The sequence below is a fragment of the Lissotriton vulgaris genome, chromosome 7 (assembly GCF_964263255.1).
Source record: "Lissotriton vulgaris chromosome 7, aLisVul1.2, whole genome shotgun sequence".
In the NCBI taxonomy this organism is placed as follows: domain Eukaryota; kingdom Metazoa; phylum Chordata; class Amphibia; order Caudata; family Salamandridae; genus Lissotriton; species Lissotriton vulgaris.
The window spans coordinates 794,558,011-794,575,246 of record NC_141695.1 but is presented as its reverse complement, the minus strand read 5'-3'; the positions used below and the strand labels follow the sequence as shown (position 1 = coordinate 794,575,246).

The 17,236-nt window shown below is 44.9% G+C and overlaps 1 protein-coding gene across 1 annotated transcript in view; it reads left to right on the top strand.

Moving 5' to 3' along the window:
• GAA (alpha glucosidase) overlaps positions 1-17,236 on the top strand; it is a 446,470-nt gene that overhangs the window by 278,750 nt on the left and 150,484 nt on the right. Inside the window, exon 15 of the mRNA XM_086931052.1 lies at positions 9,292-9,440. Within this exon, the coding sequence (XP_086787178.1) occupies positions 9,292-9,440 (149 nt within the window). The remainder of the gene's footprint in view (positions 1-9,291; positions 9,441-17,236) is intronic.

The window sequence follows — 17,236 nt, the reverse complement described above, 5'->3', positions numbered from 1 at the left end:
ATGTTTTTGTCTGCAAGTGCGTTTAGGGAAAGCCTTATTGCCTTGTTGAGGCCCATGACTGACAATTATCCCGCTGTCCAGACCTGAGAAGAGGTAGCTGAAATTGTAAAAGGCCCCTCCACTCGCCCTGGCTTCCACGAGTTGCCATCTTTTCAAAAGAACAATACTGGCCATTTGTTCATGTTTAAAACGTCTGCAGTAAGGCCCAGGCATTATACTTAAAGAGAGCTTCATATAAAGTCATCTGTATTCATTTATAACATGATCCTTCTGTTTCTGTTTATTTTACTTATCAATCAGGCACCAATAGGGCAGCTCTAGAGCACCTTTTTGAAGTGCTTTGTTCTTATATTTGCTGTTTAAAGGATGCGGCCGTTGCTGCCAGAGCTTCAGACTTTGGAACGGAGCTGGGGAACCAGGTTAAATTCTTAGCATTGGTTCAACATTCTGTGATTCTGGGCAAATCACTGCGGGCCTGATTTACAAAGGGCCTGCGCACTCGTAGAGGAGGCGCGCAGCTGTGGGGGAGTCTCCACGAGTGCGGAGAATCAACTATGACTGCAGAGGCCCTTTGTGAATCAGGCTCTTAACCGCATTGTGCCTAAAGAAAACATGAATGTGACCTTGTGAATTGTAACTCGTGCATATATATACCAATATTTTTGGTAGAGGCTGCGCTAACTAAAAGTGCCAAAATTAAAGTACTGGTAAGCGGAAATAACAGTGGCTTTTGCACTCTTTAGTGCCCCGTCCCTTCTCTTAATCGTTGTTTTTGCAGTTTTATATAGCATGAACTTGACCCAAACGCACTTTATATGAGTACTAGTTACATTACACAGGTGTAGGAGGTTGGCTTAGTATATGGTGCTCACTTCTGTAAGTGTGGCACCCTGCACTAATCCAGACAACCTTTATGGGGATTTTAGTGATCTTAGACAACCCTAAAAAGCTCTTTAAGTGGTAGCTGTGGACAGCAGCCTTCAGGTTTAGTCCAGAAGAAGTGTAAAGCAGCTTGTTTTACCAGAACATAATCTCATCGGTATAGAACAAATAAAAAAGAACCACACAGTGTATTTATAAAAATATGTATTTATTATAAGACACTCACTAACACATTTAGATATCTGCTGCCCGGAGATATACACAATGCACACAATACATTGCAAAGAAAATGGGTAAGTAGCACAATATACTTAGTGGTCACCAGAGAGGACCAAACCCTGTGTCGGCTCCTCCATAGCGCATGTGGGTGTTCCCCCATTGCTTTCTCGCAGTGCGAGAAGCAGAAACATAAAATGGTAAAACTACCATTTTATGTTTCTGCTTCTCGCACTGCGAGAAAGCAGAAGAGCCTGGTTGGGGGTGGACGGTCCTGCTCGAGATAGTGGGGAGTGGCTTCCCCATTGTTGTGGGTACTGACTGTTTGGTCGGCCCCAGGGCCAACTAACTCAGTCATGCGCACTCTCCCTTTTTCTCTATGTAGGCTGCATGCAGCCTACAAATAGAAAATGGCCTCCCAACAGGCGCCCGGCTGGGGCGCTCTCCACTGCGCCTCACCAATCACAATGCTGCCATTTCAGCGTTGTGATTGGCTTAGGGTAGGAGAGGGAGGTTGCCTGCTGGGCTGGCTGCTTCCTGTTCCTGCAGAAACACGCGGGACGCAGCTGCACCATTACACGCCTGGAGCGGAGGCGGCGCTTTACCCGGCGGTAAGATAGATAATGTTTTATTTATTTATATATTTTTTTATTTCCTACCCGCGCCCCCTCCCTCCCGCGATCATGCTGGCTGCGGTGTCAGTAATTATTTCTTATCCTCTTGGAGTTGTTAATATGATTTCAGGTCTTACAGTTATATGGCCTTATTTGCACTAGCTCTGTTTGTACTCGCTCGAGTCAATAAGCTGCCCCCACCTGTTTCCCCCAATTGTCTTACCAGAGACACCACCAGAGTGGAAGCGCCCCGAAGTCCCCGCCATGTCCACCTGAAGTGCTGACGGGGCTGTGAGAGATGCCAAGTCTGACTATGCATCCATGAGATACATTATCAGCCGCTGCAGACGGATCAATAACTGATTGGAGCCGAGCGGATCAGTGTCTGCTTCACAGCCAGAGCCCTCGCGCATTCAGAGAAATGCAGCATTTAGAGTGAGAACGGGCTGAGCAGCACTGGCTCTTGCAGGCAGGGCCGGAATTAGCACGCGTCTTCCCATGTTTAATTGCTGCAGGAGGCCCGAGGAGGCCGGGGTAGTGACTATTGTAGCAGTGGGGGTAACCTTTGAAAGGGATCAGAGCCCGGGCTGAGTCAAACTCTTTTAGTCTTAGCATGAGCCAGGCAAGTGGAGGCGATTAATACTGGTAAGATGGCTCTGTGAGCTACACGCTCACTGCTGACATCTGCTATGATCTGCAGGCCACATGAAAGAATACTGAGAAACCCTATTCATCCTCTCAGCATTCCAAGAAGCAGCACCTCTTGCGTGCAGTGCTTAAAACCAGCAGGAACACAGCACAGCGTGGGTCGTAAAAGACAAACCTCCACCCTGCTGTTCCAGTGGCCCCAAAGTCAGGATACCCCTGACCCTGCACCAGCCCGAACAGCTTAGAACCCACGGATTCACTTTAACTCTGAACTCCAGTTTATGCTGTGCATCCATGCAGCTGTCAAATCCACCACCAGCTTCCACTCTGCCACAAACCCTTCCACCTCTCCAGAGTGATCCCTGGGACCAGTTCACTAAAGCCATTGGCATGGCACAACAGGATTACTGGATCATCTACACAGACCTACTCTAGACAACCATCTCAGGCCTTCATGGCAGCGTGAAGGTGGCATTGGTGGATAGTGTGAGGTGCCAGAAACAGTAGACACTGTAAAAGTTAGCATAGGTCTGTTACCATACTTTTTTTCTGCCACACTCTTAACATCTCTGTGTGGTCCTCGGTGTAATAACTTCCCCCCAAAAAATCCAACACCCAGCAATTTCTTAAATGATGAATAATTCAATCTATTGCTTTATTAACCTTCCTGCTTCCTCAAGTTTGCTTGAAAATGCATAATTTGTCCACTCTTTTTAAAAAAAATTCTTGGGAGAGAACCCCCCAAATCCCCCATAGGTTGTTCCACACGCTCGCTACACTCGCTCGCCGTAGTGCAGTATGACAATAATTTTAGCCCACCACTTTCAAATGTCACCAGCCACCATTGACCAAACCATATACTAAAATAGTAGAATGTGGAACCACGACCCAAGTCAAGACTACACCCAGAAGACGTAGAGTTGCTGGGGGCCCAAAGAACCACCCAATGGTAAGTAACCAGGAACCCCAAGGAGGCCGTGTGCAGAGTGGGAACACGACCGCAAGCTCAAACTCAAATCAATGGTTAATTCAAGGTTGCAATTGTGAAGAAGAAGGATCCTTCCCATTTGACACTGAAGAAACTCAGTGGAAGACAGAACGTTGGAAAGCCACTCCACCCATGGATACCCTATGAACCAGGATACATAGACCAGGGAAGCCGGGTGCATAGGTGCAAAGTGGCGCCGGAAACCACCGTCAAACCAAATGGAGGACTTCAGGAAGATGCCACTGGCAAAGTAGGTGAATGTGTCTGGTGGAACCTAAAGGCGAATTGAAGATGAGAAGTACCTGCAAGCAGAGGGGACAGAGTCTATGTCACTCCGGAGTGACCAGGAGGCACAGAAGACGAATGCCCACTGATGTCGGATGTTGCAGAAGAGTTGACGTGACCTTGGAGCTGCAGCTGTGTGTACCAGGTGATGCTGTGGAAGACCAGGAGCCATTTATGAGCTGTCCCATGTCTGTTGAGAGCTGAGGGGTCGATGTCTGTCATGAGCACCAACAAGCCTTGGCAACTGCAAACAAATTGGCAAGCGAAAAAGGTGCAGTGTCCGGACCAGGAAGGTCCATGGGACCAAAGGACTCACCACAAGCAGGGAAGTCAGAGTAGGCCCGAGCAATCAGGGGAGCACTTTGAATTAAAAGAAGACCCTCAATAGTACCCACAGGCCGAAGGCACAGGAATCACAAGAGGACCTTGAGCAGCTCACCAAAGATGTAGGCTCACAGTGTAAGAGATGCAGTGGGGACAAAGATCTTGGTCACAGGAGATGCTTGAGGATGGGGCTACTTGGATCTCTGAGGAAGAGAGCCAACAAGCCTTTGCAACGACAAGTCGACGCGGTGCACAGGGGTCCTGTTCCTGCAGTTCCGATGAGGGATACTGGCCTTAAACTTGGTGAGAGGACAGTGCAGGCCTTGAGGGAGTTGATGGACCACCACCTGTGTTGCTGAGCCTTTCAGAGTCTATAGGAGCCCATGATCAGCAGATCAGTCAGCTGCTTTGCGATGCCTGCAGATGCAGGGAAGGGATTCCTTCACTTCAAGGGAGATTCCTTCAGGTGTCTTGGATGCCCACAGTCCTTGGAAGGATTCCGTATGGAGCACTGGCAAGCATGTTGCAGCAGACTTGCAGTAAAACCAGACTAGGAGCAGCAGGAGTCTTCCCAGTTGTAGTCTCAGTGCCCAGAGAAAAGTCCAGCGCAGTCCAGAGTGCTCAGACAGTTGAAGATGAAGTGGTGCCTTGATATGAATCTTGTCCCACGACAAATCTAGGGACCCTCCCACAGGTAAGCCCTTAAGTACCCTAAGGGAAGGTTTGGGACGATTCAGGGTTCCCTCCCAGAGGAGGTGTCGGACAGAGTATGCAAAGAGGGCACCAAATGTGCCCTTCAAGCAGACGTACGTTAGTGGCGCAGGCAGGCACCCCTAACCTGTGCTAATACACTAAGTCCTGTCTGGGATGTGGTCACACCTCCCTGTGACAGAATGCCTATTATCCTGCCTTCCGCTGCTCGAGCTTGGCTCAACAGCGGGAGAGCAGAATCGTGTTTCTGGTCAGCAGCAGCAGCCATAGTTGCTGTCCTGGTCTAGAAGACTGGTACTGAGAGCACTGAGGGCCTCTCAGGAGAGCTTTACGGTGCATGGAATCATACCTCCCACACCATTTACAGTGTGGGGGTATTATTCCAACAAGTTTGATACCAAACAAAACAGGGTTAGTTCCAGCCAGTTTAGAGATGGTCATTGCATAATGATGCATGGCCACTCTATATATCATAATGGCTGATGGACTTACAACATGGGAGAATGGACTCCGAAGGTTGTAGGGGTATCCTGCTCATACTTAGAACTGAGCACCCTGCTTTCAGGATTGAAAGATCTGCATTAGGGGTGACTTATAGGTTTAAGTGCCATGACCTCAGATATAAGCAAACTTATATCTTTTGTAGTTTGTGCTAGCTCCAGCTTACACAGACTGCAATGGCAGGTCTGTAGAAACAGTTTGAGTGGTCTCCCATGGGTGGCATAATATATGCCTCAGCCCATGGGGGACCACTGGGGTACCTATGCCCTGGGCACCTCAGAACCATACACTAGGGACTTACAAGGGTACACCAGCAGCTAATCTGGGATATACCTAAGAACTCACCATAACCAAGTTAGAGGAGAAAACACCGAGATTGGGGCCTTGATTAGCAGTATCCCAGTCAGACTAGTCAGAAACAGCATAACAACAGGCAAAAAGTGGGGGTAACCATAAAAGTAGATCCTACTTTCCCACACAAAGTCACATTCAATTTTTGTAGGCATGGGCCGATTAAGTGATTTGGCCAGTATCACAGGATGTTGAACTGATGCCAAGACTCGAACCTATTTCCCCAGCTGGGAAATCAGAGTCGGTAACTCTGGCCATAAGGGTACATTCTCTTCCTCATAGTGTGTTAAAACTCTAGGAATCACCAGGACGCCTTGGTTATTGTTCAAAGGTGCCAAAAGTAAGTGTGTTTGTTTTGACGTTTTCTTTAGAGTTTTAACACAATGCAGGTTTTCACAGCCTGTAAAAATCAACACTGTGTTGAAACTTTAAGAAACACCAACACAGGTGTATTGTCTGTTGGTCACAGATGCCAATAGACAATGCACCCCTGCAGTGGCGTAGCATAAATTAATGCCCCCTACCCCCTCCCAGAATGTGATGAAGGGGCTCCTGAGTTTCCCATACCTTCCAGATACAGATTGGCATTGGGGTGAATGGTTGGACGCCCCCCTGGACAGTAAGGGCCTGCTTTACGCCTTACGCCTCTGTTTATGTTTCACAATCTTTGCTTTCACAACAGACTGACGGGTTCGGGGTCAGATACCTAGGTGATTCAAGGTGAAATCAAAGACGCCCAATCAGCACACTATGGAGAACAAATTAAACTGGCTTCTCATTCCCCCAGAGAGATCTTCAGTGTTGCAAAGGGTCTACTAGAACGACCTAGATCTGATACCTCTCATATGGCTTCCTCTACACAATGCAATGAACTTGCGGAATTCTTTCAAGAATTTTGTTTAAATATCTACTCGGCCTTTCCTAGCTCACCTTGCCCTAGTGATCTCATCACTACAGACATGCTTTTGCATAGCCCAGACCCTGCACTCAAATCATTTCCCCCTCTCACGTTACTTAGATTACTGGAAATTCTCACTCAAATTAGGTCCAGGTCCCCATTGGACCCTGCACCCCTGCAAGTACTACACAAAGCAGGAAAAATGATACTACCCCAAAAGCTTAAACTTATTAACTTGTCTATGGCTATCGGTTCAGTTCCAGCACCCTGGAAGCATGCAATTGGTGAAGGCTCTACTAAAGACATCTAATCTAAACTCAGACGATTTAGGCAACTATTGTCCGATTTCTTTACTCCCTGTGATTATTAAGGCTCTAGAGAAGCATGTGAACTTGACCATCTCTGAATACCTGGAATCCCACAACCTTTTACACCCCACCCAAACAGGCTTCAGACCTCGTCATGGCACGAAAACTGCCCTACTCTCTGTGGTGGAGGAATCTAAATTGATCCTTGATCAAGGGGGAGCAGTGGCCATCATTCTCCTTGACCGGAGCTCTGCCTTTGATACAGTGAACTTCAAAACCCTAGTGGAAAGACTTAGGAGGAAAGTCATCTCAGGTGAGGCACCTACATGGATTGAATCCTATCTAGAGAAGAGAACCTTCCAGGTTTTCTCTGGGGAATTCTCATCCACAGTTCTAGAGATCAGCTGTGGTGTCCCTCAGGGATCCTCCCTGAGCCCCACATTATTTAATGTCTACATGCAGCATTAGCCGACATCTTGCTACCGCATGGGATAAAGATTGTCACCTACGCAGATGACACCCAGCTGGTCATCTCGCTTAATGGCCACACAACTCTCTCAGACCTGGGAATTTGCTTACGGAAAGTGGCTGTGTGGATGGAATACTCCTGCCTAAAGATGAACGGTGGAAAAACAGAGTTAATGATTCTAGGTAACTCCTCAGGTCTTGATCTGAAACAGGTCTGACCCAGCTGTCTCTGGCCTGCTCCCCTCCCATAGACCAAGATAAAAAGCCTGGGTATTTGGCTAGACAACTCCCTTAAATTCGATGACCAAGCTGTAAAAGTCACAGGTGCATGTTTTGGGACCATGCAACTTCTCCGCAAAATTCTACCCCTTCTCCCAATGAGCACCAGGAAGGCCTTGATACAGGCCCTGGTTTTATCTCGACTGAATTATGGAAACTCTTTATATCTGGGAGCACCCATTGCAACCCTGAGGAAACCCCAGATCACACATAATTGTGCAGCTAGACTATTGATGGGTGTACCTAAAAATAAATCTGCCAAACAATCCCTTAGAACTCTTCGATGGCTACCAGTCATGGAGAGAGTTAAATTTAAGACCCTTTGTATAGCCCATAGGACCTATTGGGGTCTGGGACCAGCCATTAACAGACCTCTCATCACTCCCTACCAACCAAGGAAATTCCTTCGCTCCTCCAATCACCATCAGCAGTCACACTGAAAATAAAAAGGTCGAGAAGTGGAGACAGATTATTTACCTACAATGTAGCCAAACTCTGGAACACGCTGCCCCCCCTTATCCGTGGCGAACCCCTTCATCTTACATTCCGGAAACTGCTCAAAACTGGTTATTCAATCAATCTACTTAATAATTATACCGCTCTTTGGCTAGTCGCAAGCGCTGGGATGCCCCTGGGTAGCTACATACTACATAAAAATCTAATAATAATAATAATAAGCCAGACCCTGGTACCTAGCTCAAACCCAGCTGAAACTTTCAAGGGTTTGCCCACCTCTATTTTCAACACCGCAGGTGTGTCCGTTCCTATGCACCAGGGTGCATGCTGTTTCTGTTTATTGTACCTTCTTCTGCTTCCGTGCCCTGCAGCTTGTGATGTCTCTGCACCATGGCCATCACAGGACCCTGTGCACCGGGCTTTACGTGGGCCGGGTCTCATCTGTGCTGAGCACCAGCAGTTTTCAGAAGGGGGCCTCGAAACGGGTTTCTATCATGCTCTGTTTTGTACCCTGGCACAGGTGGTCCGTTTTTTTCGACTGCAATGACAGCAGGCACATCGATGTGCACGTGCTCACACTGCTCACTTCTCCCTAGGAAGTTACGGCATGACGTCATGCCAGGTGATCGTCAATGGGGAAGAGAAATCCTTTAAAGAGAGTCAGTTTCTCTCTGGATATCCCTTCTCTTTTTGAAATGCAAGAGCAGCAACATTGTTGTGGTGTTCCCAGGGCTTTAAGTGGAAGCTTGTTCAATATTATATACAAGCCATAGTTGCTGCTTATTTATATCATGCAACTAACAATCATTGACAAAGCCAATGGTCCTGGCTTGTTGTATGTATGATGTTACTTGTTGTATTATATATATGGATGCAGTGACAAACAGCAAAATACCAGCGGGGCAGCACAGTATGCTAAGCACCAGGCGCGCAACGCCCATTGGACTCACAGGGATTCAGCCCCCCGTAGTGTGTGTCAGCCGATATGAGGCAGCTTCCAGGGCGCACACACACAGCCGCACCCGAGCACTTCACAGGTCTTTAAAAGACCATTTGCATGTTAATGAGGCTTTGTTGTTGTTTTACCCCTTCTAAGAGCCCCTGCAGCTCCACTCTGCCTATTGCTTAAAGATTCAGCCCCCCCCCCAAAATTTCTTAGCCCCCCCCCGAAATTTGGCTCTAGTTGCACCTCTGCTAAGCACAGATTTTTAGCTTAGGTGTTTTTAAGCCACGCCCTTAATTACATGGACCACGCCCCTTTGAGAGTCCCCCCCAGGTTTTTTTATCCCACTTAAAGCCCTGCCTGTGTACCCGAGCATCATCTACGGTCCTGCTCAAACTCACTTTCTTTCTTCTTTTCAGCTCCAGGAGCCGTACCTCTTCAGCGAACGGGCCCAGAATGCCATGCGCAGTGCCTTGAACCTGCGCTACTCCCTGTTGCCGTACCTCTACACCCTTTTCCACGCTGCCCATGTGTCGGGAGAGACTGTGGCCCGCCCGCTCTTCCTGGAGTAAGTATTGTGACGTAATGTTACAGGGTGAAGCTCTCCGCTTTCTCCACATGCTCCCTACATGTACGAAGCTCAGTTGGTCGCTTTGCTCAGGTGGCGCTCCTGCCCAGTGTGTTACTGCATCCAGATGTGTGATAGTTCCCTGCTCCGCCTGGAAGCGCTTAGCTTGTTCCCTGCATGCACCGCGCAGTAGGTGAGCTCACGTGCGCGCTTCGCAGAAAAGACAAGAAGGTGATGGAATGAGTGTTTTAATTAATCTCACCTATTGGCAATTGCTCGAGCCGTTTGCCAGACCATTGGGCGGGACTGTTGCTATTGGGGCAGGGACAAGGCTGATTTCCATATGATAGGTCTCCGTGGAGAGCGGCATAATGGGTGAAAAACTATGGTTTGGTAAGATATTTTTCAGGAAGGACAGATGCACGTGCATGCATGCCCACCTACGCCCTGTGTCTTGCATCTACACCTCTTCTCCTACCCCAGTCAAGTTGTCTTTGTGAGTGGGGGAAGGCGGCCATTTCCCTTTGATGTAGTCACGGTTCCCGGCCCAAAGTGAAACCTACCTCGCACCCTCTTCTTCTGGACATCCGGTTTTCTTTAAACGCGTCCTCTTTCCGAGAGACAATCCACATGCTCTCGGAACATGACGAAAGCAGTCTTCGGAGGGCCAGCATGCCTGTGTGACGTGGCTGTGATGGGCTTATGTAGGAGTTGGACCTTCCAGGGGTGGAGAAGCTGTTCAAGATTTGAAAGTTGCAGCCCACCTGGTTGGCCAGCTCTAGCCACCGGTGAAAGATGAATGTTCGCCTCCCCAAGCAGTGAGATTTCAGCTTTTCTGCTGTACGACTAAGAGATCTGCATGCCCGCACAGGACAATGGCAAAGAATACAGAAGAGCCTGGGCTGGGCCTGTTGCTCGTGTTGCAGAAGTCTGGAAAGCCTCTTATTAAAAGTATACAAATCCAAATGAATGAGTTTTGAATGATGATTCATTCCAGCACGGCTATGTAGTCTATTCATGTGAAGGTCCAGATGCAACTGACTCCAACACAGAATGTCCAAGTACAATACAGCAGGCCAGAACTTAAAATCTTATCTAAAAATAAACAGGTCGCATGCCAGGCTGACAAGCATAGTATGACAAGGTTAAAGAAATAGAAGAAACATGTAATGAGAGTTAAATACAATATGAGAGATGTAACACAACCCCCTTTATCAATAAAAGAGCAATAGAACATTAACATACAAATTCCAAAACAATTAAATGTCAATTTACAAAATCCATAAATTTCTTTGGTAAGTGTCTCACACATTCTTAAAGCCTTAACTCTAGAAGCAACAGTTCCATTATTCGAAACACAATCAGATGAATTAGAATATTTGGTGGAATGATGCATAGCATTGTCATTATCATTATCCAGATGATGATTACTCCAACGTGGACATTTAGCCAATCTCCTCACATTCCACACCTTACCATCTTCGGTGATAACACTATTAGCAAATACTTTTTTTGATTTGAATAGCTTTTCCAAACTTGTTTGAACATTTACTTATCAAACCTGGTTTAAGAATCATAAGCCAATCACCAATTTGGAAAGAGAATGCTTTAGTTTTTCATTTGTCATTATACCATCTGGCAGTTGTCATCTGTTTTATACCAATTCTTTTAGCAGTATTGTGAATACATTCTCTATCAGTAAATGTATTCTGGCATTTGGTCCTGAACCTCCATGGACACACATTAGATGCAGGATCTCTTCCTTTAAGAAGTTTAAAAGGAGTGATTTTAGTAGTGGTATGAGGAGTAATGCGATAATTCCACAAACATTCTCTTAACGCATTCATCCACCACCACTACATTTCATTGACTCATTAATAAATGACTTTAGCACTCTGTTAAATCGTTCCACCTCTCCATTTTCATGTGTTTCATAAAGTGATGTTAGTCTATGTGTTATACTACGATCCTTGAGAAATTCTTGCATTTCTGTAGATGTAAGCTGTACACCATTATCAATGACTAAAATAGAAGGACAGCCTTCACAAGAAAAAATGTATTTAAAAGAAACAATATCAGCATTAGATGTGGCATTTGGAACAAATTTAACTTCTGGCCATTTAGAATGATAATCTATCATGACCAAAGCAAACCTTGCATTTTCAGGTAAAAAATGGAACGGACCAGAAATGTCGAATGCAACCTTTTTCAACGGTTCTGGAGGCCACACCACAGGTTTCAAGGGGGGAACTTGTACCCTTAACATTTTATCACTTGACACACATTCGCTGCACTCTCTTACCACACAATCAATACATTTATCCATTCCGGCCACCAAAATAAACTTCTAACCAAGCGTTTCAAAGACGATATTCCTGGATGGGTTTTGTGAGCGATGTTGAGTATAATATCTTGGATACCTTTGGGAGGAATACATTTGCCAGCTTTGAATTTTAGATTTCCTTGCAGTTCAAGTTCTTCTGAAATATTAAAAAATGGTAATAAATCTAGACATTTTTTGGCCAACCTTCAATAATTCACCTTTTCAATCCAATCCATTTGTTATCCAATTGTTCACACTTACACCTAGACTCCTCCATTATTTCTTGGAATTGTTCTGGGATCAAATCATTAATGGTGACAAAAAAAACACACTATTTAATTGCTGACACAACACCCAGATCACATGGTAAACGAGAAAGGAAATCTGCAGTGACATTTTTTTTCCTGGTAAATATTCTGTTTTAAAATTATATTCCTGCAATTTCGACGTAAACCTAGCTGTAACATTCCAACCTCCTCCTGTCGCTAAAATATTAACTAATGGCTAGTGGTCTGTTCTAAGGGCGAACTTACTACCCCACACATACAGTCTATATTGTTCAACAGCCCATACACAAGCAAGAAGTTCCTTTTCTATTACTGCATATTTGCGCTCACATTCATTCAATGTACGAGAAGCAAATGCCACATTCCACTCCTCTCTCTGTGAAAGTACTCCACCCAAACCATATAAGCTAGCATCTTCTGTGATAATGCATTCTTTCTTCATGCGGAATGGTTTTAATGTGGGAGCATTTACAATTTCTTCTTTAATGGACTCAAAACTTTTTTGTTGTAAATCACCACATTCACATTTCATATTCTGTCTCAACAGTTTTCTCAACTGTTCCATCTTGGTAGCAAAGTTTTCCACAAACTTACTATCCCAGAAAAGGAAAGTAGTTGTTCCTTATTAGCCGGTGACGGAGCTTTAACAATAGCATCAATATTAGATTTTTTAGGTATCACTCCATCGCCAGATAAAGTATGTCCTAAGTATTCCACTGATGTTTTGAATAATTTGCATTTGTGTGCCTTGAGTGTAAGCCTATTACATTTCAAGCTTTTGCATACCTCATTTAGATGTGTAAAATATCGATTCATTTTTTGAAAATATTAAAATATCATCTTGGAAACATTTCACAAAATTGTCCAAATCTCTAAATATGTGAAACATAACTCTCTGAAACACTGACGCCGCAGACGCCAACCCAAAAGGCATCCTACTATATTGATACAGACCAAAAGGTGTTATGAATGCTGTATATTTCTTAGATTCTTCCATCAATACAATCTGATGGTATGCCGATCGTAAGTCTAGTGTTGAAAATATCTGTGCACCTTCTAACATGCTGACTACCTCACTAATGTTGGGCAGTGGGTGACAATCAATCACTATATTTGAGTTAAGTGCTCTCAAGTCCACACAGACTATAAGTTTTTGGTCAGGTTTGCGAACAAGAACAATGAGAGAAACCCATTCTGAGGATTCTATAGCCTCAATGACTCAATGACTCCCTCATCAGACAAATCTTTCTTTTAACATTTCCTTCAGAGTTTTTGTTTAACTGGGATTACATTTTCTTTCAAAACAATTTTGTGCGAAAAGTTCTTTAACTTCCCCAATTTGGCACAAAATACTTTGTTAAAGGAATTAATTAATATGGTTTCTCTTCCACTAGTGTTGTTGTCTCCAATTTTGATCGTTGCCACTTTATCAAATAAATAATCATCACATAAAGTTACGGGATCAGAAGCACGTGGAGTCAATACTATACCAAGTTTCCATTGGTCACGCCAACCTAAAACATTTACACCTTTTTGTGTTATATATAATTTTACACATGCAAATCTGTTCTTGAAATATAATTAAACATTGAAGAAACCATAAAAATCAATTCTTGTACCATCAAAGCTTTCAGCAATTATGTCAGGAGGTCGAAGTTTGTCATATTTAATGACTTTACTTAATTTCTCTTTATAGTATTGATGTGTAATGGTTGTCCGTGGTGAACTAGAATCAACCATGAGCATGAAGTGACTACCTAAAATGTGAAATTCACACTTAGGAGATAATAGTTTGATTCTTAGACACCTTGTCAATAATAGACATCACAACACCTTTATTGGTATCTACAGTGTTATCTACCAAGGAGGTATTGTCGCTGCTGGATATGTAAGACACCGAACCATGTTTTTGCGATGATTGGCGTCTATTTTCCCTGCACATATTGCTAAAATGACCAATTCTACCGCAATCTCTATTGATAGCAGGACAACCTGGAAATGAAGCGATGTGAGATCTATTGCCACATTTGTAACACATATTCTGACTGTGCGAAAAAGAGTAATCATATCTCTTGTTATACTGAGGTGAATTGAACCTATTAAATTTAAATGTAGTATTATTGTGTGGTCCAGTTTGAGGATGATCATTCTTAATCTCATTTCTAAATTTTAACAATACAAATCTCTTCTTTAACAGTTTAGAATTTTGTTTGACCACTTCCATCCATTTTTCGGATTGTTCTGTTGCTTTGGCTTCAGAAATAGTCTCCGACAGACTTGGATCTCCCATAACCCATAGTTTCTCTTGTATCTTCTTATTATGGACATGCACAATTATTTAGTCTCGTATCATTTCATCTGTGATAGTACCAAAATTGCAGTGTAAGGATAATCAGCCGCGTAGCTAGGGGGGGGCGAGGGGGGCGGACCGCCCCAGGCGGCACTATTTTGAGGGCGGCCGTCGCGCGGCACTGGCCCGTTGCTGCGGCCTTTATAATTTATTTGGGGACACTCAGAGTGTCCCCAAATACATTATAAAGGCCGCTGCAACGGGCCAGTGCTGCGCGGCCGCGGTTTGAACTGGCCACGCGGCCGCAGCGGGGCTCCCAGCCATTGGACAGGCTGATCATGTCAATTAGGCTGGCCTGGACAAGGTTCAGTTGTTGACGCAGTTTCAGATTGGCCCGCCCGTAGCGATGCAGGAGGACGCCTGACGTCACATCCTGCTTCAAGAGAGCGCGAATTATGTTGCGAGGTCGGAGGACTTACTCTGGTGCGGACTGGCCGGGCTCACGTGTCTCGGTATCTGGACACACAGTGCGCTGCGCGCATAACTGTCAGCAGCCTCGGCATTGTGTCTGAGAGGCAGGCCTCTGCTGCATAGTGTGACGATGTGGCTCACTGCCAGGACCGATGCCGGACCGAACTTGCTCATACAGGGTTGCAGGTGTGTTACAGGGTGTGCAAATGCGTGCATATTTAGCCTTAGTATATAGTCTTTATTAATGTAAATGTCACATTTAATTTTACAGCGTCATGATTTTCACTGCTGGGAGCTCTGCTCACTGCCTAATTTTCTCTTTTGTTGGATGCACGTGACGTGACCAGACCCTGCCTCAGTGTCTGGTGCCCCTGTGTTACCAGTTATGCAGTTAGTTCACCGCTCTTCGCTGACATATGTGGTGATCTAAGGGTGCCGAGTTTGAATCACGCAAGACCGACTCATGTTTGCAAATTCGGTCGGTAATTTAGGCACCCTAATTCAGGGAATTGTAAATAAAAGCTGCTGTGTGCGTACACACTGCTTACAAATGTCGGGAAGGAAGTAAGCACCGAGGCTGACTTTGTACAGCTCTGAGTGACACCTATCCCCTTGAACATGCCTCGTGCAAGCTGGCCTGCCCTGCACTGTAGATTGGACGGATGCTTTAACACCATGATGGTGCCCTTCCAACTACTGCAAATATCCTGGGAGACTTCAGACGGTCATATGAATACATCCCGCTTCTAGGCGCCTTGTGATCATGATCGGCGGATAGTGCTCAAGGCGCGGTACATTTAATGAGCTGAACATCGTTTTCAGCAGGCGTGCGGGTGAGAGGCCAGGGCAACTTTTCCCTTTTAGGGCGAGGGTGCCTCTGGATTCTTATTTGTAGACGTTGAAAATCTGTTAAGTGTTCTGTGAAGGTGTGGAGCATGTGTGCTGTTACACTCGCCAGGAACACAATGAAAGGCTGCTACAGTAAAGCCCCGCCGATTTTTACAATTGTGACTCATTGAAAAAAGAAAGGCTAGACACGAATAAGGAAACTGGAATGACATTTACACATGAATAATATTCCAATATAATTTTCGGTTACATCACCCATCTATCGTTTTTGTGTAGGATGCCAGTGGTATAGTTAACCTCTTAGGCTTAAGTCATCTGGAACAAAACATTTTATGGCACAAAAATATTCGAGATAACCATAGCATGCAATATTAGTGTAGTGGATACACAATGTTAATACAATTACTAAACGATCAATCTTTGTCCATAAAAACGGCAAAATAATTAAATTATCGCTCACACCATATAACACTGACAAACCAAAACATCATTAACATATTTTTGTGTTGACCTTGACCATTAAGAAGAAATGGTTATTACAATTTCTTAATAAAACGACATCCTTCTAAAATAATTCTAAAAATGCCTTCCAGGGACCTGGATATACAGTGCATAATGATTAATTCCTAAGATCAAACTCTTCCCAGCGTGCACAGGGTTGTTCCAAAATAAAGATATAGTACAGACTTATCCCTGTATAAAACTGAAAGGAACATTGCGATTGGCAGAGTAGAACATGAAGACTGGGGTTTCCAAGCCAGATCTCCGGACTTGGGGGGCAAGTGGCCAATCCTTGCAGTACATGTTTTTGGTGTTCCGCACAAATGACATGCAATCACTGAGATTCATTAGTCTTTGATGTTCTAATTGTCAACAGTTAGGACTAATCGTGATTTTAATGACTGAATGTGGGGGTATACGCCTGTGCGCCTCATAAGCTGTCAGTAATGAGCTTTACTGTGATAGTGTGATGGCTGTGTTCATATGCTTCGCCCGTTCAGGAGGCCAATCTGCTACAGGGAGTTTTGCGCATGTAGTGCCAACTGTGGTTTACGTGCAGTCTTGCTCCACGCCTAGTGTGTGTGTCACCTGCAAAGGTCGCAGTGAAAGAGACGCACTGCCCACTCATGCTTAATTGCGCAGCAACATTTCAGTGGACACAGAGGGAGACAGGAACATGAGGCTCATTTGCAGGCAGTATGGCCTCCCACACCCTGTTTGGTACAGTCTGGTCTCACCGTACCCTTCCAAGGCCTATGACTGACTGCATGGTCTTAAATATGTCCATGACCCTAGATTTCACAGTGCACGGAGCATGGTAAAATTATCTAGATGGCATGATGGCACTGTCAGTAGTGATAGTTTATGGCACATCTCAGTTCTCTTGGATGCATGCCAGCAACTCTAATGTATGATTTGGGATGTTTTATGTAACCTGCTTTGGTTCATACTGGTTTAGTCACCCCTCATAGCCAACTACACAGCATATCTTTATGAGGGCTGCTCTCTGTAATGTACTTTATGCGTTGTCTTTTGTTGATAAGTATGATGTGATGTGATTGCCAGTTGTAAGGTA